Below are 24,353 nucleotides of genomic sequence, written 5' to 3' on the forward strand. Positions count from 1 at the left end.
AAAGTTTTAAAGAACATTTTGTGTTTTTGTTCAGAATTAGGAGAAATATTTCTTCAATGTAAAGTGTCATATTGAGCTGAGTCCTTCACATACAGCACCTCACCCTGGTTTCAAGCTTGATCAGTTGCTCAGGAAATATCAATCAATGAGGAAACCATGTCTTTTTGTGTATTTATAATATGCTCTGCAATGGCATTTAGCTATTAAAAAGGACACATGCAATAGTGAAGTCTGGCAAAACAAACAAGAGCTCCACTATTCTGAAAGGGAAAAATAATGTACAAGTATGTCAAAGTGTTGTTGGCAGAAACAAATGATTACATTGGGAGAAAATAAATTTAATACATTTTATAATAAGTATAAAACTTACTAAGTTATTATTTTAATATGAAAAGGTAATATGAAAAGTAAATGGCATTTATTAACCCTAAACATATTAGCAACTAGTTAATAGAATTTACAATAGTACAGAATCAAAATAGAATTAAAATTTTTGTTCATATCATGGCAGAGTCCAAAATAATTCATATTATTATATTATATTATACTATATTATATTATGGTATTTCAACAAAGATGATATATAATATATAAATGATTAATTTCTATTTTTTTCAGAATATCTAGGAGTGCATAGTATTTTCTTTTAGCAATTTAATACCAAAGGAGAGGGGAGATGTACTGGTGAAAGCAAAATTTCACTGTGTTGTGTTTTGTAAAATGAACTTTGTCTCTCTATTTGTATATAGATATATTCCAAAGTAACTTGAGAGGACTTAAAATTCATATCATATTCAATCTGATAGCGCTAAACATGTGCTGTGGATTTAACCCATAACATATGAAACAATTAAATTGCTGTGTTAAGATGTCTGCAGTTATATCCTGATGTTGAGTGATTTTGATCCTTAGGGAGAAATAATGGAACAAGCACTGGACCGAGAGGAGAGTGGGTGTCTTCTCCTGTCACTAACTCTCCATGTAATATAGGCCTCTGTTTTTTCATTTATTAAATGTGACATTGAATTGACCAGTGCTTTTTTATTTTATCTCTGTAATGCAATTTTTTTTTCCAGTTTCCAAATGGTTATTTTATCAGATTGTTTAAAAATATGAAACACTTCAAGAATTTGTGTGTAATTCTTATGCAGGGGCCATGCTGATTTTCTACATATAAATCCAATTTTAGTATATGTGTTGTGGAAAAATTTCCTTTTCCATTTATTTTCTTCATAATATAAGAACTTTTTCTCCTTGGTAGAACTGTTTTTATCTTGGTAGATCGAAATTGTACCTGGTGATGGTGAAATATGGCACCTAAGATATCTCTACAGATAATAATAACTGATTAACTCAAGGCAGCATTTCCTCCATTACAGCATAGCTCCTCTAACAGCCTTTCTGAAGCCACAGGCAGCTTTCACTGACTCCATTTTTGACTCTGTTCTTATAATTGGTATGTCTAGTGTCTAATAGAGTTTGGTTGCAGTACTTCATCTTGCCAGCAGATGGTGCTTTATGATGATGCCAGATTACATTATAGTCCAGTGTAGTATCCTATATTACTATGCACTATCCTACATTCCAATACCATATATTATGATACCTCTTGAAAATTATTTAATTTGGGACTTCAGATTAAGTTATTACCCTCCATATCAATTCAGCAAGCTAGACCTTTTACAAAATGTGCTTTACTTAGCATTAGGCGTAAAAAAATAGCATTATCTCTCATTTTCACTTTAAATCTGATTGTTTTATTAAACCTTTTTAGGAATTTTGAAAATAGCTTTGGCCTGAATTTTTCACTATAAATAAGATATTCAATGTGAAAATACTTTCAGGCACAGTAAATGTTCTATTTTATAATTTGGGGAGTATTAATTCGACCTTTAAGAATGTTTCATGTTTCAGATGCCATGAGAGTTGAAAAGTGAACAAATATGAGCACTATTCTGCAGTATTTTTGCAAAAGTTACCACTTTATATACGTATTAATAATTTAAAAAATTTTACATACTGATAAAAATTTAATATTAAAATAAAAAAAACTCAGTCATACATAAATGTTTTCATTTTTGTATGACTGAGAAGGCGTATTATCTTTTTTAGAGTATCTTGTGTTATAAAAGTTATATATTACAGAAACACAGAGTTTAAGACTATAAATCTGTTCTTCCTATGTTTAAATAAACATGACATGTCATACCGTTGCTCCTTAAATGTGGGTGTTCAACCGAAATCCCTGTGAGGGTCTGTGATGATTAAAAGGCCGCTTTTAACATGTCTCAGTCTGAAAGCCTTTTTCTGTCCTGCACGGTACTTGTCTTCTGAATACTTATGCAGGTCGATTCCACAACTGCTTTCTGAGGGTCCATAGAACTCTCTGGATTGCTCTTATCCCCCGATCAGATTAGATGCCATTGCATCTGAGCTGGGTTGTAAGTCAGATGCTTTCTGCATCTGCCTTGTTTTTCTACCTTTTCCCTGCTTTTCACGACTGAGTTTACAAACTCATCAAGAGTCAGCTCTGACTTAAGCAGATGGCGGGTCGACAGCCACAGCCCTGCCATTTGGTGGACCTATAGGATTAAGGCACAGACTGCAGACCTGGGATCTGTGAGCCTGCCCAGGTTCTGTTTCCCTGCCTCATCCCTTCTTTTCATGGCCACTTAGATCAGGGGAGCCGTTTACCAGGAGACAACCTTGTCTCCCGCTCATTGCTCATTACTCACTGCTGTACCCATTCGGGGTCTTCTGCTTTGACCTTTCACTGTGGAATGGCCCGAATTCCTCTTCCGGGAGAACCCTGGTACATATCTTGGCTCCCTGAAGAAGGGCCTGTGCTGCTCTGGGAGTTAGTACTGTGAGTGTTACTTTTAATGAGATTAAGGAGAAACAAAAACATGACTTCACCAAAACCTTTTTTAAATCTTCAGCAAAACAGTGCTGTGCTCTGTTCCTTGCGGAGATCGATGCTTCTAGTAGAGGGCTTGATTCAGTCCACTCCTCTCAGAGCCTTGTACCTTGTTTCTGATAATACACTGGACTTACGCTTTTCACCGCACCCAGCCAGTTTCTCGGGGTTAGTGTCTGGGAGGGAAAGAACTAACCTTAAGATTCAATTGTGATTTTTATGTTAGCCAACTGGCTAACATAACTGGATAACTACTGAAGTTATCCTCCCCTTTTTGACTGTGGGGTTTGATTATCCCTTTTTGTGTGGTCCTCCTATTGTGTGGGAGCCTTGCTGTGAGCAAATGTTTTTCAGAATCCTAGCTCTTGTCTTTTACGGGAATTAGTGTTTTGTTCTGTACTACATACAGTTAAGTTTAAAATATTAATACTATTGACTACTATAAAGGCAATATTATTACCTGCAGGTTACATATTCCCATGTCTAAATTTGTGCATAAGGTAAAGAGATAATATGTACTAGTATAATTCTTTATAGATAATGTAAATTTAATATGCACCAGGTAACTTGTGCTCATTGCAATTTCACTTTATGTGGGATAGTCTGAAGACAGGGCTGAATTGTGATATACAGTTTGGATACTGCAGTAGCAACATTCCTCATGTTTATGCTTTTACTCTGGGCTCTATATAATTTATTTGGCTTTGACAATTGGTTTAACTGTCAATTTAACCTTTTGCAGATTCACGAGATATTCGATTGTCAAGAATGTATGAAGAAATTTATTTCAGCTAATCAACTAAAACGTCACATGATCACCCACTCAGGTAAAATACATATATTTTTTTTAATTTGTATTGAAATCACTACAAAAGATTCACTTTGTCATTTTCAGGAGTTCTCAGAGTAATTATTAGGAGACCTGGCTATTAGTTTTAGCTTAGCGATTAACGAGCTGTGTGATATTGAACAAATTACATAGCATCCCTAGACTTCAGTGTATTTATATGGACTGAATGGTATCAGAAATCTTCAAAACCACCATTTAATTTGTTACTTATTCCTCCTTGAGCCCCAGTTTCTGTATTCTTCATCTGTGCAATGGGATACTGGTTCCCACACTTCAAAATTGCTGTGAAGGTTAAATGAGCTCATTCATGTGCTATGTCAGCTTAGGGTCTGACACTGACGAGGGAGTCTGCAGTTATGGTTCCTACATTTCTAGATACTTTTGCATACTAAGTAAGGTACTAGTAAATATTAATGAGAATTTTATAAATATATTTTGAAAATGTAAGTTTTGAAAACCATAGTTTCATTTTAAGCAAGTTTACATAACCTGTTGTACAGATTTTTTAACATCAGCTGTCAAAATAAGTTTTGCTTTATGAAGTCTCTTTCTCGAGTTTAGGATGTTCATAATTTGAGGCCATGGAAGTCAGATCCTTTTCGAATACCCACTTTGTTCTGAGATAGATACAGATATTTTGGCAAATGAAAATAGGAGATCAAAAACAGTGCCCTTCACATATGCTCTGTTTGAAACAAACGGTATTTTTTATCTAGTTGTCCACCTTACATGAATGTTGTATAAATGTGGGTTTTACACAATGACCCAAGGGTGTAGTTTCTGCAGAGATTCTGCCTGTATGGGGTCCACTTGCCCAGGTGGGAGGCAGGTCTGTCATTTGCATCTGCCACTCTCGGGCCACCCTTAGCATTCACAGTTGTGACCATGACATAAACTCACACCTCTCAGCATATTTTTCACCTACAAGTAGGATTTCTTTTGGGAATTTAAACTTTACCTTTGTATCTAAGCTACTTTATACATTTAGTTGACAAAATAGGTCTATAAAGAACAAGCTGGCATTTATTTTGTGAATAGGTCCACATATCTAACAGAGGTGGATTGGGCAGTAGACCTTGTTCAATCGTTTTCAATGTTTTAGTTGACGTATCCATAAGAAGTCATATGAGGTAAGGCTGTTTCTCTTTTTATCCTTTACTTTATATAGATGTGAGATTGTCTCCACTCATTTTTCACAGAGAAACGACCCTATAATTGTGAGATTTGTAATAAATCTTTCAAGAGGCTTGATCAAGTGGGTGCCCACAAAGTTATACACAGTGAAGACAAACCTTACAAATGCAAGCTTTGTGGAAAGGGATTTGCCCACAGAAATGTTTACAAGAATCACAAGAAGGTAAAAGCTTATTAATGTTGTCACTCTTTTGTGTGTGTGTGTGTGTGTGTGTGTGTGTGTGTGTGAGTGTGTGGCTGATTTGCTGACATGATTTCCAGTTGTTTGTCTTTCAAGGAAGTTTCTGTGCACCTGGGGCAGGCTGTACCTGGAGTACAGAGCGGTTCCTGCACGGACTTCAGCTCCTCACTCAGGCCCGGCGCCCGGGGGCCTCCTGTCTTCCGTTCTCCTCCCGAGCAGAGTGTCACCCAGAGTTCTCCAGGGCTGCACGGCTGCAGTCTTTGTTCCCTTCCTTTGTTCTCTCAAGTCCGACGCCCTTGTTCATGTTCCCTCCCTGAAGTTCTCTTCGTGTGCGGTGTCGTCGCAGTTTGCGCTGCCGGGTTTTCTGCCAATTTCTCTGAACACTTCCGTTCCCTCCACCAGGAGTTTTTATCGTGGATGTTTTGGCTGGACCACTTCTGTGTTCTCTGTGGCAGCTACATCCAGGACTTGTGCTGTCTGCTCTGTTCTGATGAACTCCAAATGATTTATTTTTTTAATCTCCAGCTTCAGACCCACGTGTCGTACTGCTTATTTGACATATAGCTGACCATTGTTTGATCCAATAAATTTAGCACGTTCCACAATGGCCTTATCATTCTTTTTGCCCCAGAAAATCCCTTTTTTTGGAGTTTCCTATTTCTGTGAATGATTAAAGCATAGAATCATGCCTGTTTTTCTCTTTAGTCTTAGCTCCGTTTTGAAATTAGAAAGCCGTCCTTAAAGATTTTACTCTGCATCATCTCACCACCTTCTGTCATCCGTTCCTTTGCCATTCCACACCTCGTTTACTGTTCATCTTCATCACCTTAACACCCATCTAATGTCTAATGAGGCTTCTTGTTGTTATCACTTTCCACGACAAGTCCCTCCTACTGAGAAACAGTCGTGAAGCACCGCTCTGATGGATCACGCTTGTCCTCTGACTTCCAATGCCTGTGTACGTCATAGTATATACCGAATATACTCAGGTATATAGTATATACCCGAGCCTGTCGTTCAGATTCTCTGTATCATTTCCTCACCGTACCTGCCCCAGCTTCTGTCTTCCCGTTCTCTGCGTCCCCACGCCTAAAACAACTTGCCACTTCCTTCATTCTACTGAGCCTCCCTAACTTCTGCCTCTTCCCTTCTCATGAGACTACCATCTAAAGCTACCATCTTAGTTTTCCCTGTGATTTTTATGTGCATTTCCTACACTTTCCCTTTATTCAAGCTGTTGTTTCAGAACGTATTAGTTTTACCTTATCTACTTTGTGTATATAATAATGTTTGACTCGAATTCAGAAATTGTGTCCAAAGAGATTCAACATCTTAGAAATATATGTTAAAGTATTTTGTGATGTGATATATGTTTGCTTATTAATTTTGGTTGATACAGTTTAGCATGCTATTAAGTAACACATATGTAATATCTTTTAAAATAATTTGTTATTTGTTTTTTTCACTTGGAATATTCCATTGGAATTATAGTTATTTCAGTATTTGTTGGGACTTTTCAAAGACATGTCTTTTGAAATCATTTAAAGAGGGGTAACATTGATTTCAGATTCAGTCTAAAAAGAAAGAAAAAACAGGCAGATTTACCAAAGAATGAACAGGGTTGATTGATAGTATCTCCAGGCGTCTCTGCCCGATTCCGTGGTGACGCCCTACCGTTTAACTCAGGCATTCTGTGTTCAGGAGCAGGGGCTCGTTCATGTCTGCTGCTTCGGAATTGCACGACTGTAAAACTTATCTGGCCCATTTCCTGCTCTGTCTCTGGAACTCTCTTGCTCCTTTCTTTGATGAAACTGATCTACCCACTTTTACGAGTTTTTCACAGTTCAGCTTATGTTATATGCCATATGGGAATCTGGCACAGGATTTTTGCACCATCTCTCATACTTTTGGTCATAAATCATATGAAAGTAATAATGATGTCTTGGGAAGGGGAGAAACAGCGATGCCTGTAATTTCCAACATGGAAAGCACATTCAGTCCTTCTGCTGTAGACAAATGTGCTGCTCACAGTGCCGTGAACGCAGTATGGTTATGGGAAAATGGCTGACATAGTCTCCAAGAGTTAGGTGAAAAAAGCGAATGAACTTTTTCTTCTGTCGTTCTTCATTAATGGCCAGTTAGGAAACTGAAAAATAGGGGTATGTAAGGAAAGTAGAAAAAAAGCCTATAAGAGTCTGACTAATCTTCATCATTTAGCATGATCAAGGTTGTTATTTTCAATAAATCAGTATTTTTTTAATTTTTAAATTTTTTTTTTTTTTTGGTTTTTGATTGTATAAGCGATGCATTTTTATTGTACTTATTTATTTTGGGGTCAATTCTTTTAACATTTAGATTTGCTTGAAAAGGGAATATTATTTTTCACTGTGATTATGGCAATGGTGAAATTTTGGAGTGATTTCTATTTCTAAAACTTAATCACTGGTTTAATTTTCTTGCCAGTTATGTAGGCTCAATAGGTCAAAATTAGTTTTTCTTCTCCCTAATCCTTTCTGACAAAATCATTTGACCTGATTCAGTTGTATCCTATGGTCTAGCTAAAATAAAGATTGTTTATCTGGATACAAGTAGACTTTAATTCTTTGGACAGATGCTTCAGAACCACAGAGACAGAAACCACTTAATTAGCCTTCACCCTTCACTTAGTTTTCTGTCACATTTAATGCAAAGAACAAGTGACGTCAGGGGTACCCCTTGTGCTGTACGCAGGACGTCCAGATGGACTGAATCGTCTTGGATCCTGGAGCTGGCAATGCTTATTTGACGATGACAGTGGGTACAGAGGGCTTTTGTCCTGATTACATCATAAATAAGCTCCTGGAGGGCAGAGGTGTGTCGTTTCAAATAAAATACCCTTTTGCTTGACCCTTTGCATAACCTGCCGGAGGTGAACTTTAGAGGCCTGTGAGGATCTGTAGTCACAACCTCTCCTGGATAATTCCAGTGGGCCTCCTGGCTAACAGCTCATCCGTGATTTCCAAGCCCTGGGCCATGACCACTCTGTGGGTCTTGAAATCAGTTTACGGGGTCATGAATAGCCATTTAAAAAATAGAATAGAAAATGTAATAATAAAGGTCATTTAATGAAATAATACCTCTCTCTCTCTCTCTCTCTCTCTCTCTCTCTCTCTCTCTCTCTCTCTCTCTCTGTACACATGTGTTGGACTTTGTTAGATAAAGTATTTCTTTGGTCACAATCAAACTGTTTGCAAGTTACTGTAGATCAGACTTTGTCCAGGTGAAATTTTATTAGACCTTTAAAAAAAGACAAGTCTTACTCTAAATAGATCATGGATTAGGTTCTAAAACGATAATATATGGTTTTAGACTTTTTCTAAAGTCTTTGATATGGTGTTTTGGGCAAATGAATGTTAACGAGCAGACTGTTCACCCTGCTTCCTTTTGATCTCCCTGGAGATCAATATCGTATATTAAAAAACAGCCCTTCTTCACAAAAGTCTTCTTATAAGCACTGCATATCAACACTTGCTTCGGTTCAGACATATTTTGTTCTTTTCCCTTGTTGGCAGATAAAGCAGAAAACAAAAACATAGCTCATTTTCCTCTGTAATTATTACATTACTTCTCCACTACCAGTATATTTTAAATTGTTCCTGTATTAAAACATGTTATTTAGTTGTAACATGGAGATCCTTCCCATATCACTTTCACTTTAACTCTACCTGAAATTCCACTCAGCTTGGTTGACTTACTTCCCAGCAGCATTAGAAGATTGAGTGAAAGAGGATTGAAACAACAACCTTAGCCAGAAGACGGGGTGATGGCTTGTTATGGCAGGAGGAGACTTGCAACTTTGCAGCTTTGCTGTAAGCTGTGCGACTCCTGCAGCACAGCGAAAGGGGCAAGTTTAGCACCAAGCACATATACCAAGAAATCTACGTATGTGAACCCTCAATTCACAGGATAATGAATTTTAAATGACGTCAACAATTGTAGTGAGTAGGTAATAGAAATTTAAAAACTAGGTTAAATTAAATGGAAAATTATTACATTTTTTAAAAATAGATACTTTTCTCTCTTATATAATAATTTTTATTGCACTAGAAAATGCCACAAACCTGAAACAATGAAAACGAGCAATATACAAATGAGCACTGTGCATTATGATTAAAATATGTGAAGTGCAGTGGTTTCAGTAGAAAATAGGTGTTGAACCTAATATCCTGTCTTGGATGTTTTATGTTTCAAATAAGAAACTGACTGTAAACTGTGATCTTTTGACTTTAGTTTACATCTGTATTCTGTTGAAAAATAGATTAGTTTTTATGAGATTTCATTGAGACTATGTCCTCTGGTGATGTTAACACTTAGATGATTGGGTGGTGGCTTACCGACCCACATCTGTCTGTCTGTCATCCATCTATCTCTCTATCTCTCTATCTCTCTATCTCTCTATCTCTCTATCTCTCTATCTCTCTATCTCTCTATCTCTCTATCTCTCTATGTATCTATCTATCTATCTATGTATCTCTCTCTCTCTCTCTCTCTCTCTCTCTCCTGACCAAATATTTGGAATCCTATTGTCTGTTAATTTCTAGGGCCTTATACTGTAAGAAAACTACTTCCTATTCAAGAACTGGCATGAAGTTTTAGAGTGTAGTTTTGGGTGGGAGTGGAACTGTTCTGTTGTTTATTTGTCTGTTTGTACTTTAGGAATCTGTACTTGTTCTCTTTGGAGGGCACATAAAGTTCAATGCAGCATTACCAATTTATTTAGCTATCTTTCCCAGCAAACAGACTATCTACCAGAGGAGCTAGTATATTTATGATTTGTGACATGAGTTGTAAAAGTTAGGATGCCTACTTTTATGCAGAAAATCTTGTTCTACAATTGCTGTGATGCATCTGAGAAACTGGATCTTCCTGAGCGAGGCTGCAGGTGTCTATTTTATGGACAGTTTGTGACAAGACATGGGTGCTGTTTTCATACTTTCAAAGAGCCTCACTGTGGGAGAGACTAAACTTGTTTGCATGACTTTAGGTATCGGTAGTAAATGGCAGCCATTGTAGAGACAGAACTTTTAAATTCATGGTCCAATCCATGAGCCTGAAACGCCCCGTGTTTGAAGCAGCGTTCTAGAAGCATCCTTGGTCAGGAACATGAGACAGCAGTGTTGTGGAAGGGGAGGCTGCCCGCATGGGACTTGAAGTTGCTGCTCTCGGGAAGACTTCTTCTGAAAGTCTGTGGTTAGTGCTTCTCCCAGCAAATTCCCGTCGCCCTGCTCAGGGCATCATTAAGGAGTGGGGATTTCTTAGTTGCCTGCTTGGCTTATGGCCTCATACTCATGCACATGTGGCTTTCAGGCAGTGGAAAGGCTGGGCTTGGCCATACGAGGCTAGAGTTCTTTAAGGGCCTCATCTAAATTTCGTAGTCTTAATTCTCTCTGTGGAATCAATTACGTTTTCTTGTACTGAGCTTAAAGAAATTGATTTCTTTGATATATCCCTGGTTTCCATTCATTTTTTTGTGAAGAGGAGACCTTTTAAAGAAGTCAGTTATAAAGCTGACAGTAAAAATTTAATTACAGATCCTGTAAACAGCCAGATGACACACATTTTATGTGGTTTTAGGTTTATTGCATGACCCATGTGGGACAGTAATATGCTTATGATATGCAGACTTGAGACTTTGGTAACAAAACTCTTTTTAAAAATAGTTCTAATGCACATATCGCTGGAATATTTTCTCCAAATTTACTTTATCTCTGTGTATTTCCCCTGAATTTTATGGAAGTTTTCTTGCTGTGTACGTGACCCAAGAATACCATTTCCAGTAAATACTGTTACTATGGAACAATATATATTTTGTTAGTCAAGGTTATCACTTTTAATTGTGAATAGCCCTGATTAAAATTTTATTCTGCTCTCAGAAAATTAATATTTGGTCTATGTGGCTAGAAATGTGCTAATCTGGTAATTATTATATACAAATTATGCCATAAACCTTCTGAAGCATTTTTAAGACATTTTATTAGGTGTTGTAAATAGTGTAACAAATTTTCTTATGTACTTTGGACATCTGCAACAGTAATCAGACTTGGTGCATAAAAAGATATATTTCCTAGTATGACTTCATGGACTAGTTCATTTGTTACATCAGCAGACATTGTGTCATCAGTGACTTGGCATTTAAGTGGGACAATGCGCTATAGCTCAAGGGTTATGTGATTAATAAGTCCGTGAAAGATTTGTCTCCCTTTAGAAATGAAAAATTGAAGACGAAGTCACCTTTAGAAAAGCTGAATTGTATCTGGTACCTGTAAAATCCATCTTGGTAACAGCAGTCCTCTCCACACAGGCCAGCTTTTTTCTACCACCTTACTTCAATAAGATGGCCTCAGAGGGTCTTCCTAGTGACTGGATGGCTGGGGTCTGTGCTGAGACTGTCATAAGTTGTGCCATCACAACTCAGTGACAAAAGCATTTATTCAGCTGGCTATGCACTAACAGCTTATTACTTCAAATACACGGTTGCCTTCAGGCCAGTATCTCGATGGTCTGGCTTTGGTTTGCAAAGCATTTTGCTGCAAAGCATTTTGCTGCAAAGCATTTTGCTGTCCCATCATCGAGCTAGTAAGTCATATCCCCAAGTTGTTTTGTCCCGGATTTGGGAAAAGAGGAAGCAGGAGTTAGGGTGGCTCTCATATGTTTGGAAAACTACAGCAACTCTGTGTTCCAATCTGGACGCTCTGAAAATAAAATAGATTTTTTTATAATAATATCATCTACTTATTGTAGAAAGTTAATATATCAAAGAAAGGCATAAAGGAGAAAGCAGAAGTTCTGGCGAATGCCACTCTCCACGTTACTGTGAAAACCCTCCCCGTGTTTTGTGGACTATCTTCTTAGACCCCGTTCTGTGTGCATACACGTGTGTGGCGTAAGTCGTCTTCTACATGTGATGTTTTGCGTTCTGCTTTTGACACTCAAACTATGTCATGGATGATGTTTCATATCACAGAAAATAAATATATAATATCCACTATAATTTAGTTAACCAGCATTACCTCTGTTAATGTGCATTTAGGAGTTTTCCTTTTCACAAAAAGTTGTGTAGAAATTTGTTGGACATATTTCTGTTAAGGGGACTAGTTAGTCAAAGGGTGTGCACATTTGTCGTCTGGGTCCCCAGGACCACAGAGCACTGATGGACATTCCCGATTACAGGATGTGAGAGCGCCTGCCCTAACCCCTTAGCCCACACTGACAATATCCATTTTCTTTACTCTTGCCAATCTGGGAGCCCACAGACGGTATGTTGTTTTTAGTGTTTCAGTCTTTCATTGTGTTCACGGCTCTAACTATTAATACCATATATGATCCCACATCTGCACCTTTTATACCTTATAACCCAGATTTGGAAGAGTCAGCTGCCTGCTAGCATCTTTTATAGTCATATGAACTCCCCCCAAATTGAACCCCTTTATGTTTCAGCCACACTTGTTTGTCGCCTGCTCTTTATGGGCTGGTTCATGGCTCACGTTACAGACTTCCCCCTTTCTATACCTCATGTTTCATATCTAAGTCCCTCCGAAACCCGTTCCCTTTCATACCGTGACCCAGAAATGGATGGCTTCTCTACCTCTGTGGCCTCTGCCTGGCCTCTTGCTTGGCTGGTTGCTACCTTTCTCTGGTTTCTTCCCTTGTCCTGCTACCTCCTGTTCTCAACACAGCCACCCTCGCATTCTGTTCAATGCCGGGAGACTCTGCCAGGCATCTGCTCCCAGGCCATTAGAGATTTGACAGGTCTCAGTAAAGGACAGAATCCCTGCAGTAGCCTGCAGGCCCCACGTGGTTTGCTTCTCCTCCTCATGCTTCTCCCACGTCTCTGACCTCGTCTCTCCACCCCTCGGCTTCTTCCCCTCTGTCCTACCCACACTGGCCTCCATCGTGCCTCGATCACCTGGAGAGACCCATCCTGTTCCCTCCCTTCCCTGGCTCTTCTCTCAAATGTCACCTTCTCAGCAGGATTGACCCCCGGTTTAAAATCGCCACTCCATTCTCTGCACCACGGTTATTCTCTTGCCCTGCCTTCCTTGTCCAATAGCAGGTTTCTCATATTTGGCCATTTGCCTCTTTCTCTCCCCAGGGTAGTAGGGACCGTGTCTTTCTTTGTAACTGCTGGACCCCCGGCATCTGACACAGGACTGGCCCATCGTGGCAGCAAGTGCATAGCATAGACTTGGCACAAAGCACATAATGGATGAAATTTTCAGAGCACTGTTTAGAGGAGAGGCCTTTTGCTCATTTCCGTTGGAGTTTTTGTCTTTTCTTATCAGTGCACCATAACTCTTTATATTAGCAATATTAAACTTTAGTTTTATGTTGCAAATTATTTTGTTGTCAAACATTTTTGCCTTGCAGTTTTAAATTTAATTCTTTCTCTCATCTGAATATCTGTGTTTTTGAGTTGCTTAGAAAGCCTTTCCTCATTCAAAACTTGTTTTAAAATTCTCTCATATTTTCTTCTAGTATATTTAGGGTTTTATTCTTGACTTTTTAAAAGACTCCTGAATTGACATGGGACTTATCTTTTTATAAGGGATGTGGAATAGACCCAACTTAATTTTTTCCTGAATGTCTGTACAGTTGCCTAAAACCCTTTTACTGAACATTTTACTGTTCTCCTTTCAATTTGAAATGGGGACAATATTCGTATTTTTATTCATTGAATTACTGTTAGAATTAAGTGAAATAATTCATGGAAAGTGTCTAGCATGTAATACAAAATAAATAGTTAATATATGTTACCTAATGTTAATTATAACACGAGTGAATGTTCTAGTTTAATTTATGGGAAAAGCATCACCTAGGACTAAAAGTTATTTGATGTTATTCAGTGAAGTTAAGGGAAGAGGGTGGCAATGGCCTCCCTTTTACCAGTTTCCTTTGTGTTAGAAACGCACCAGCAAGGTTAAAGCCTGGCCAGTGACACAGACAAACTGCACATCATCTTGCTCCTCAAAGTAGAGCCTGAGAAATCTTCATGTATATTCAGATGAGCGTTCTGTGATGATAGAAACAATTTTCTGTGCTGTTTATCAAATTTGTGATTAGTATGAGAATTTGACAGCACAGCTATTTTTCTCCTGTGAACACTGCATATGTGTGCGTGTGATTTTATGGTGGACATACGTCACCAGAAGAAACAGGGTGCTGCCTGCCTTCCCTCTTCCTTCTTTGACATCCTGAATCCAGGCTCCGTCGTGGTGATGGCGGGTTCATTCTGGATGCTCCTGACCCATGTCTCTCGTCTGCAGACACACTCTGAAGAGAGGCCATTCCAGTGCGAGGAGTGCAAGGCTCTGTTCCGGACCCCGTTCTCCTTGCAGAGACACCTGCTCATCCACAACAGTAAGTCACCGCACAGGAAGTGAGGACGACAGGGACTGCGTCACACCTGGCTCTCCTGAGCTGTAAGCATGTGGACGTCACATGTGGTCCCTGAAGTCGTGATATAATCTGCTTGTTCTGATACTTCTGCCTTTCGTCTTTTCTTCCTTTAGACTTACTGTATTTTCCCACAGTAAGAGTAATCACTTTATGAGGCATTTTATTTTATATCATTTCTTCCCATTATTTAAAGTTTGTATATAAAAGCACTTCCTGTATTCAGTAAGGTGTCATTGAAATTTGTTCTGAAACAGACGTTTTGGTCCCTTCTAAATGTAATGATTTACATGCTAGGGTGCTGGAACTGTTTTGTGTTTTGATCTGAAGAGCAGTCACGCAGGTATATGCAAATCTCATCGAGATGGGGGTGCTACATAGTAAAGTAAATGTAGCGAATGAGGAAACGTGTCAGACTCTAAAACACACAGAATATGGCGTGATTTTATTAGCTGTCAGACTCGTCAAGTTGGAAAGGATCAGAGTACACATCTAATTTGACCTCTTAGCTTGAGGAGAATTGAGAAGGTTGAGACTCAGAAACGCAGGGACATTCACAGGACCTGGGGGCGTCAGGGCTGAGCGTCCCTGCTTTTCCTGCCAACCGCTCTGGGCTCTGACTTCTCTTGGCAGCAGCACTGATTTTCCTTTTGGTTTAAGTCACACACATCCACACCAGGTCGTCCATCTAGCTAGCACTCACCCTTAGCGCTCTTTTTAGAACACCACACCCTTCATGGCCGTGTCTCTGAAGGAGATGCTCTGTATCAGAGAAGAAAATGCTACGGCTGAGCTGAGTTTCAAAGTGAGTCCTCTGTTCAGATGTTGAGGTAACCAGAGGTTTACTGCACGACTGCCTCTGCAATGGAAGAACCAATGGTATAACGTAGTGATATTTATAGTCCTTGCTTTTTCCACTCTAGTTATTTAATCAGTAGAACATCCTCTACAGACCAAGTTTCTATTGCTCATTAAAGTTTTGATGTTTCTGAGGAAAGCAAAATAATCAATCTTGACAATTGATTGTACAGATAATATATTGACAATTGATTGTACAGATAAGATAGTATCTTGGAAGAAATTTTCTCTGGTCAAGTAGAAGTATCTAAAATTCAAAAATTCAAAATAACAATGACATTAAAGATTTTGTGACTGCCGAGTGATAATGCTTAGAATGAAAAGCATCTTTTCCCACAGTAAAGGTAGTGTCAGGATTTCATGCCATTCTACAGCCACCTTATAGCTCTGGAGAAGTTCTTAGCACAACTTTCCATTTTCCTTTTAAAAGCAGCTGTACATTTAAGAAATAAAATTTGTCGTGTAAGAGCAGGAATTTCCACTCCATTTCACTGTCTTTTCGTTAAAAAAGTAACGGTTACGAGATGAATGGATGTCAGAGTAGGGATTTAGACAAGGGACCCTCCTTCATAATAATAAGACTTTTAAACTTGGCCTGTTGCTCAGGAGATTTTTCTTTGGCTAGATGGAATTTTATTTGCAGTAACAGCAAGGGATTTTCAATAGAAGGAAACTAATACTTTGGATATCAGCCTGCTGGTTCTCATCAACGTGAGGATATGGCTTAGGTGACCGAGTGTAGACTGTTTGTGAATTCTGTATTTAATGTAACTGGTCTGCACATCCGGGATCAAAGCTTTGGGAAGCTACAGTGAGACGTTTGGCGAGGAAAACCAGCTCTGACTGAGTGAGTAAATGAGTGATTTGAGGTCAAGTTAGACATCAGTTAAGGCTGGTGAGCTAACAGGATAGGAAAACCAGAAGCGGCTTAAGTAGAGACGACACAGTACTAGATCTTGTCTTACACGATACGAAGATTAAAACCCGGTTAACTTCAAAACATGAAGCCGTTGTTAGCAACTTACATCAGAACTCTGGCTCAAGAACCAAAGGATATCTTGTCATAATTATTTTGGAAATTATTGGTATTTCCTAAGACTGAAAACTAACAGGCAGGTTACTAGCCAGCTTCTTGGCTTTAAGATAAGGAAAAGTCCTGATACATTTAAGGCAAAGAAATCTCATATCAGAATTTAAAAATTCTGATAAACTTAAACCAAGGAACTCTGGAATTGAAATATGAAAGAAGAAAGGTAAGGATTCCCTTGGTGTATCTTGGTGAGGAACCAATATTTTGATTCGCTGGATATTTTAATGAAAATGCTTTGATAGCAGCAATCTTAGAGGATTTTTAAAAAATTTCTTTCAGTGCCCGAATAAGATGTGGTATTAACGTTTGCAATTTTATGTGGACTGATATTTCCTTTTGCTCTCACTGGTTACACATTTTATACATATACAATGTTTAAATACATCTAAAAAGATACATAAAGACAACTAGGCCAGGATGATAACACCCTGAAACAAAAAGGCACAAAGGCAACACACAAACAATGCTTTCAAAATCTCTAATTCCTGAGGGGATGTGACTGTGTTTTAAGCATCCGATTTCAACAGGACTCTGTAAGCAACTTTAAATTAAAGAGCTGTCATTCTATTTGAAAAGACAAAGAGAGGGTAATTTTTCTTTTCCTTTTTTCTCTTATTCCTTCTTTTTGTCTTTTCTCTTAAATTTGCTATGAAGAAATAATAGGCTCTTCACATTTCTAAGTATGTGCTGGTTATAATGGAGGGAAGTTAGAGGAGCTTGGTTGAAATTGAGGTAATTTTTTATTTAGATGTAGAAAACTATCTGTGTATTTTGTCTCATAGTGAATCTATAAATTTGTGCTCATATAATCGTTCTCTAAGAAGGGAAAATCTATTCAGGTACTAGTCTGTCTGAATCATGTAATCATGTGCGGCATGCATTTTATAACTTCCTGAGATATCCCTGTCTTCTAATAGGGTGCATGCATTGCGTAAAATGTAGCCTTGCAGGCCTAGGCTACAGAATGAGAAGCCGGTGAAGACCTGGCAAGTACCCAGAGGCTCTGGTGTATAAACGGGGAGTTGCCACACTGGGTCCCCCGGCCCCATTCCAACTGCCTCTCCCAGGCGGCCCCCACACTGTGTGAGAGCCTGGGAGGCTGAAGCCCTCCCCCTTAGCAGACTAAGGACCACTTCAGGGGCCGCCAGTCCTAACTGCTGAGACAGTCAGTTCTGAGGCAGGAAGGGGTGTCCCAGTCCTGGATGGAGGGCTGCTCTGACCCACATGTGCCCCCCCAGGGCCTCCTTCCCCAGCTGGCTGCCTGGGACCAGGCCTGCCTATTCCCTGTCCACCAAAGGCCACATGGGTAGTGGTAGAATTGAGGGGAGCTAGCAGGGACCCCCAAAGCAACTCATTCTGCTGCACAGAGTCCTTCTGTCACCATAAGAATCTACTTACCTCAAACCCCACCATTGCCCTAGAAACTTACTTTTAAAGAAAGTTCATGGTACCTCTAGACAAATAACTAATTCAGTCCCCACATTCCAGTTAAAGAGACTGCAAATGGAAGAAGGTTAAAGGACTTTCCCTGGTCACAGTGATTTAGCAAATAAGGAGCTGAAATTCGTTGTGAAAAATGACCTTTTATGGTTACGGTACCTTGTTAGAGCCATAAAGCTAACTTTTGGGGGAAAACACGACTAAATCAGGTGAAGGGGAGTTAGTAGGACCCTGCTATTGCATCTTATTTTTCTCTGATTTGACCTTTTAATTTTTGAAGGTGAGAGGACTTTCAAGTGTCCTCACTGTGATGCTACCTTTAAAAGGAAGGATACCTTAAACGTTCACGTCCAGGTGGTCCACGAGAGGCACAAGAAATACAGGTGTGAGCTGTGCAATAAGGCGTTTGTTACACCTTCAGTGCTTAGAAGTCATAAGAAAGTAAGTGGAAGCCTGCTGTGAGCTTGGATGGGTTACATATTTAAGCGTGTATGTTAATTATCATGTTAATTATCATGCGATAATCAATTTTATATTAAATGCTGTGGCTATTGTACAGAATGCTGCAGTGAACAGAGGCGTACAGGTATCTTTTTTCAATTAGTGTTTTCATTTCCTTTGGATAAATATCCAAAAATGGAATTGTGGATCATATGGTAGTTCTATGTTTAACTTTTTGAGGAACCTCCACACTGTTTTCCGTAGCGGCTGCACCAATCTGCAGTCCCACCAACAGTGCATGAGGGTTCCCTTTTCTCCACATTCTTGCCAGCACTTGTTGTTTATTGACTTTTTGATAAGAGACATTCTAACAGGTATGAGGTGTCAATGCTTGCTTTTGATGATACTCAGTCACCTTTCCTTATTATTTATTTATTTTTTAAGCCCAGATTAAAGGTAGGTTGAGGGCAGGAATGTGCTTTCAAATTGACTGCTCAAATTAACACCTGCTGATTTTGAAGGTCGAGTCAGATTTATATTCCTCTTTGCTTTGCGGCAAAATTTGTCCAGTCAGACAAGCATAATGCAAGTAACAGATTACTTTATTGAGATTAATTCGGTTTTGAAGTGTTAAATACACACAAAGTATGTGAAAAATGCTTCTAAGGAAATGTTTCTTGGCAGCAGTCAAGGGCAGCTGTAGCCCCATTTCGACTATGTGGTTCTGCTAGCATATAATGGTTTTGTATGACTTACTCTTTTTTAGATGGGGCTCCATAAAGGTTTAAAAAGTAAACTGCAGAATTATTTTCAAATTAACACTAATGTATGATTCCAAGCATTTTTTTTTTAACCAGTGGGAATACCCATGATAAATGGTTTAAAACCTCATTGTAATATTAAATCATTTTAATGAAACATAATCCTGGAAAAAAGGATTTACCATTGTCACAGGCACTTAATCATCTTTACCTGATTTTTTATGTTTACCCTCTACCCTTTCTATTCCATTCCATGTAGACACATACAGGAGAAAAGGAGAAAATCTGCCCATACTGTGGTCAGAAATTCGCCAGCAGTGGGACCCTAAGAGTTCACATCCGGAGTCACACAGGTACGTGGACTGTGACTGGTGATAAAAATAACTCGGAGAAAGCAAATTCTTCCAAGACGAGGAATACTGTAATATTACAAAATACCTCCCAGATTCAGAATTCATCTTAGCTGTTTTCTTTCCCTAATTTCTTACTCTGGAAAATTTTTGAGTAAATATACTTTTCTCAAACTAAGTTAAATACCTAAAGTGGAAACAATTGGATTAATGTTTGGTTGTGATATACCTGTGACTTAATGTATACATGATTCTAATGGGTGGAATCGCACTTTCACTTTTTATAGAAGGCGAAAGACCTACTCTTACAAATCCCCTCGGGTAAAGCTCAAAAGGTGGTAGTTTTTTCAGAGGTGGTGTCGTATGGTGCCTCAGATCATCTCAATGAACTTTTCCGCTTCTGTTCCGTGAAAATCCATTGGTGGGTCCTGTGCTTTGAATGATCTGTTACCCACGTGTGATTCTGTAACGCGACGCACAGGCAGGGCGTCCCCGTGTGTCCCTGATCTCTAGTCTCGTCTACCTCCAAGCATATGGGAGCAGATACAAGTTTCCCAAAATTCTAGACTTTCCTCGATTTCTCTAATTCTTATATTTGGTAAAAAAAAAAAAAAAATACTATCATCTCTCCCCCCCCCCTTTTCTTCCTTCCTTCCTTCCTCCCTTCCTTCCTTCCCACCTCCCTCCCTCTCTTCCTTTTTTAAAATGACAGGCTCACTTATTTTCAAAAAACTAATGTTCACCAAATACCCAAGTCTGAATCACCATAATTTGTCTGTCAGTCATTTTGTTTCAAGTAAAACTGATGTTCCGTGACAAAAGCTGCCAGTTCAGCTCACAACTCAGTCACACACGTGCTTTTCCTTGAGACAACGTTCACAGGTCAGGATGCATCACAAATGCTTACTTCCCATTTTATCACAAAGAACAATACAGAGATGCCCTGTCCGTTTTGTTGATGAGGTTGATCCTACAGGAGCTGGAATAATTACAACAATTGTGTGTAGCATTTTATAGTCTTCTGCACTACGTCACTGAGCAGACACCGGGAGGCTCCGCTGTGGTTGCACGTACACATCTCTTCTCAGCTGTGACGTGGTGCTTTGTTCAGGTTCCACGACTGGAGTCCAAGCTGACAGGCTGGGCAGCTCAGGCTCAAGGTTGTAGTCAGTCCCGTGGAAGGAGGGACGCTCTCTCGGATAGTCCCTGAGTGAGCTCTTTCCCAGCCAGTGTGAGAGGTTTCTATACATTCTCATTTTCTTGATGACGAAGCAGAGACTTAGAGAAGCAAATGACCTGTCCAGTCAAGGGCATCGCATCCAAGTGTTTTCACTCCAAATCCTATTTTCTTTTCGTGTTGTTTCCTCTTTTATGCTACAGAGCTGTTATAATTACCACAATAATTGCAAAATGCTGCAAGTTCTCCAGTATCGAAGATGAGGAATGAAATTCCAAGTCATATTATTTCAGTAGCATGAAAGTTGTATGCTTTGGAGCCAAATGAAAGGTGTTTAATTTTTTTTCTTTTCTTAACATTCACATGTTCACTTACTCCTGAGTTACCTTTATGGTGAACAGTAACATACAGAGAAAATGATGATGTAATTTAGTTTCACCAGATCTCTTTTTTAAAAATGGACTCTGTTGTTTTAGAGCAATTTTTGGTTCACAGTAAAATTAGAAGGTACAGAGATTTCCCTGTCTCTGTCCCAAACACACACAGCCTTCCCCACTATCAACATCCCCAACCAGAGGGGTACCTTCGTTGCAACTGATGAACCTACATGGACATTATAATCACCCAAAGTCCATAGTCACTCTCAGTGTTGTACAGCCTGTGGCTTTGGACAAATTTATAATGACATGTATCCATCATTACAGTACCATACAGAGTAATTTCACTGCCGTAGACATCCTCTGTGCTCTGCCTAGTCACACTTCAACCCTCTACCCCAGGTGGCCATTGAAATTTTTACTGTCTCCATAGTTCTTTTTGTTTTTTGTTTTCCACAGAATGCTATGTAGACAGATTACTTTTTTTATTTCTAGGAAATGGTTACTAATTGATAGGCCTTTTAGTGAGGTGGTTGTACATTTGAATACATGGCAATGTGATGAGATTTTTATAGAGGTATTAGCCTTTTCGTTGTTTTCCCATTATGTTGAAGGAAGTGATTTCATTTCGTTTTCATAGGTAGTATTCACACTGTCCATCAGTGTTTCGGGGAAGCAAATTCTCCTTTATAACATCAAATGGCAGCAAGTTTTATGAGAGGAAGTATGACGTCAGTCGATGTTCATTCCTTCCAGGTTGCCAATTGGTATCTTTCATCATTTCCTGTCTGGTGTAGTGACAGTCTTGTTTTGTGTAGTGTTACAGGCCGTTTCCTTCATATGAACTATCTCAGGATGAGTCTGTCTTTATTGGCTCATGACTAACTGTCATTCTCTAAGACAGTGATAACTTAGCTATTGGATTACTACCTGTTAGTTCTGGGAGGAATCTTCGTATTTATGTCTCTGTTGAAATTTTTTGTTAATAGTGTTTAAAGAAAAAGTTTAAGAAATTCCTCCAGTTCCTTCATGCTTTGATTGATGTTCTCCTTTACTTCCTTAAATAACCAATCAGTTGTGTGCTTGCTTTACCTTCTTTCTTCTGTCTCCTCCTTCTCCCTCCTCTGTTCCCATTACAACCATCCTAGGGTGCAGTCTGACCAAACTTTGGTTTTTCCATTAACTTTGAAATATTATTTTTCATAGACTCTGTATCTACTCCTTCTTCATAATTAGGTATTAGAATAAAGCCATGCACAGCAAGTGTGCACAAGACGTCTGCTTTCATATTAAAATAAAATAGTCTTGACTTTTAGAATAGAAAGGGATTTCAGGAAGTTTCTAGTTCAAGCCTCTTAACTGAACTAATGCCCACAATGCAGTGTTTTGCTGAGGTGACGCAGCTTATGTGCTGGAACTAAAGTGAGGCTTTAACGCTTCCCAATGCAACTGGTATTTTTATTTCTTATTCTTTAACATACGACGTAATGCTAACTGTTGCTCTTGAACTTTCCGTAGACTGACTTGCATTCTTTCCATAATATTTGATGACGTTATCTTGTCGCTGTATCAACCAACTGAGGATAATCATCTTGACTTGGAAGCTTGAGGGTCTGTAGTTTGTTACTTAGGGTCTAACAGAACTGAACTCCACACGTGGAGGAACTTTCCCACCACAGAATCAACTGGCTGTCATACCTTATTGTTTAATACCTGGTTCACATTGAAAGCATAGAATCTGGAGTCAGCTTAGGGACTGTCGAACTCCATTGTAGTTCTTTCCTCCCTGCACGGGACTCAGTAAATTGCTCAGCCTTCATAGCTTACTTTCCTCCTCTGAAACCCAGGGGCGATAATAGTCCCAGCAGCCTAGCGTGGTTTCCTGGAACAAATGAAGGTGTATGTAAAGAGCACAGAGCGCCTGGCCTCACGGATGCCTGCTGTAACGGCATCCTCGCTGATGCCCTCGTCGCTGGGGGTTTTGTTTTGGTTCCTACCTGTATTGACTCACAAGTATGCGCAACGCCTGGCTATCCGGTCTGACTCTCTTTCCCGTTTCATCATCCTCATCTCTTTTCATAACCTTTCGCAGCAGCATATGCATCATCTACAGAACATAGATGAGGGTTTGCTGTCAAAAGGCCAGTTTGAGGTGAGTGAGGGTCAGTGAAAGTGCATGTTTCAGGCTGTGCCTGGCGAGCCACTCTGTAATCCATCACCCGCTTTCCTATGCTCGAATGGCAGAGACGGCACTCTGTGGGTCAGCTGAGATAGCAGAGCACATTCTCCTGTTGCTTTATAGCTTCTCGGGGTCAGTGAGAGCTGGGGTTAATTCTGCAAGAGAATCCACAGGCTGTGACATGAATTCCATCAGTTGTTCATAAATTATGAAAGAAATTCTAGGAACCGCTTTTGGGGTTTTAAAGCTCTGGGCCAGAAGGTTAATTACTTGCCTACAGTTCCAACCAACTTTCCGTGTTAATAGGTACCGGCTGTGTTGGCCCTTCTGTTCTAGGCTTGCTTGCACACTGTTATTTGAATGTAGTAATAAATCACTGTCCTAGGAAATACTTAAATATTTTTAGTAAATACCTGTAATCAGCTTAGAAATAAAGGATCGCTATATTACGATTCAATTATCCTTGGATTTTAGTCACTGATTTTTCTTTCTTCTCTAATACTTTTCCTAAAGGAATTTATTCACATTTTAGAATATTTGTTCACAATTATATTTATAAATAATTATAAATAACTATAGTGACAATTATTAATGAACAAAAATGGAAAATTAACAAAGTAATTATAAACACACATGAGAATTGGAAGCATGTTTTTCACATTTTTATGAGAATTAGATAACCTTCATATGTTGAAAGGGAATTTATTTTGTAATATTTATTTTCTAAGTGGTTAATTACTAACGTAAGGCCAAATCAAATATTCTCTTACCTGAGGTAATCTAAGAGTTAACAGGGTATTTGAGGGTAAAATTTGCATAGAAATACCTCAAATTTTCCTTAAGAAGTCTTATTCATAGGTAAAGTCTTGCAATACGTGATTTTTTCCCCTCTGTGTTTTTTTGACACTTCAAATAATTTCTGATCACCAAATATATCATGGAATGTACTGTTCCTTCCTTTTCTTTTTTTCATTTCTGTCCTCGGCTCCTCTCAGTTGAATTTGGGTTAGTGACAAGTTAAGACAGTCATTTTGACTTTCATTGATAGTATGATTTTCTATTTTTTCAAAGATATCAAAGACCCTAATTTTTTGAATGCAAAAATT

The 24,353-nt window shown here is 38.9% G+C and overlaps 1 protein-coding gene and 1 non-coding gene across 2 annotated transcripts in view; one reads left to right on the plus strand and one right to left on the minus strand.

Moving 5' to 3' along the window:
- Positions 1-24,353, plus strand: part of PRDM5 (PR/SET domain 5) — a 120,688-nt gene that overhangs the window by 57,194 nt on the left and 39,141 nt on the right. The window contains 6 exon segments of the mRNA XM_074338556.2: positions 3,660-3,744; positions 4,936-4,960; positions 4,962-5,124; positions 14,445-14,538; positions 18,243-18,403; positions 19,424-19,517. Of these exon segments, the coding sequence (XP_074194657.1) occupies positions 3,660-3,744; positions 4,936-4,960; positions 4,962-5,124; positions 14,445-14,538; positions 18,243-18,403; positions 19,424-19,517 (622 nt within the window).
- On the minus strand, positions 1,107-1,209 carry LOC141573033 (U6 spliceosomal RNA). Its single transcript, XR_012498617.2, has one exon. It is a non-coding gene; the product is annotated as a U6 spliceosomal RNA (small nuclear RNA).

The sequence above is a fragment of the Rhinolophus sinicus genome, chromosome 15 (genome assembly GCF_057876585.1).
Source record: "Rhinolophus sinicus isolate RSI-liver-muscle chromosome 15, RSI-T2T, whole genome shotgun sequence".
In the NCBI taxonomy this organism is placed as follows: Eukaryota; Metazoa; Chordata; class Mammalia; order Chiroptera; family Rhinolophidae; genus Rhinolophus; species Rhinolophus sinicus.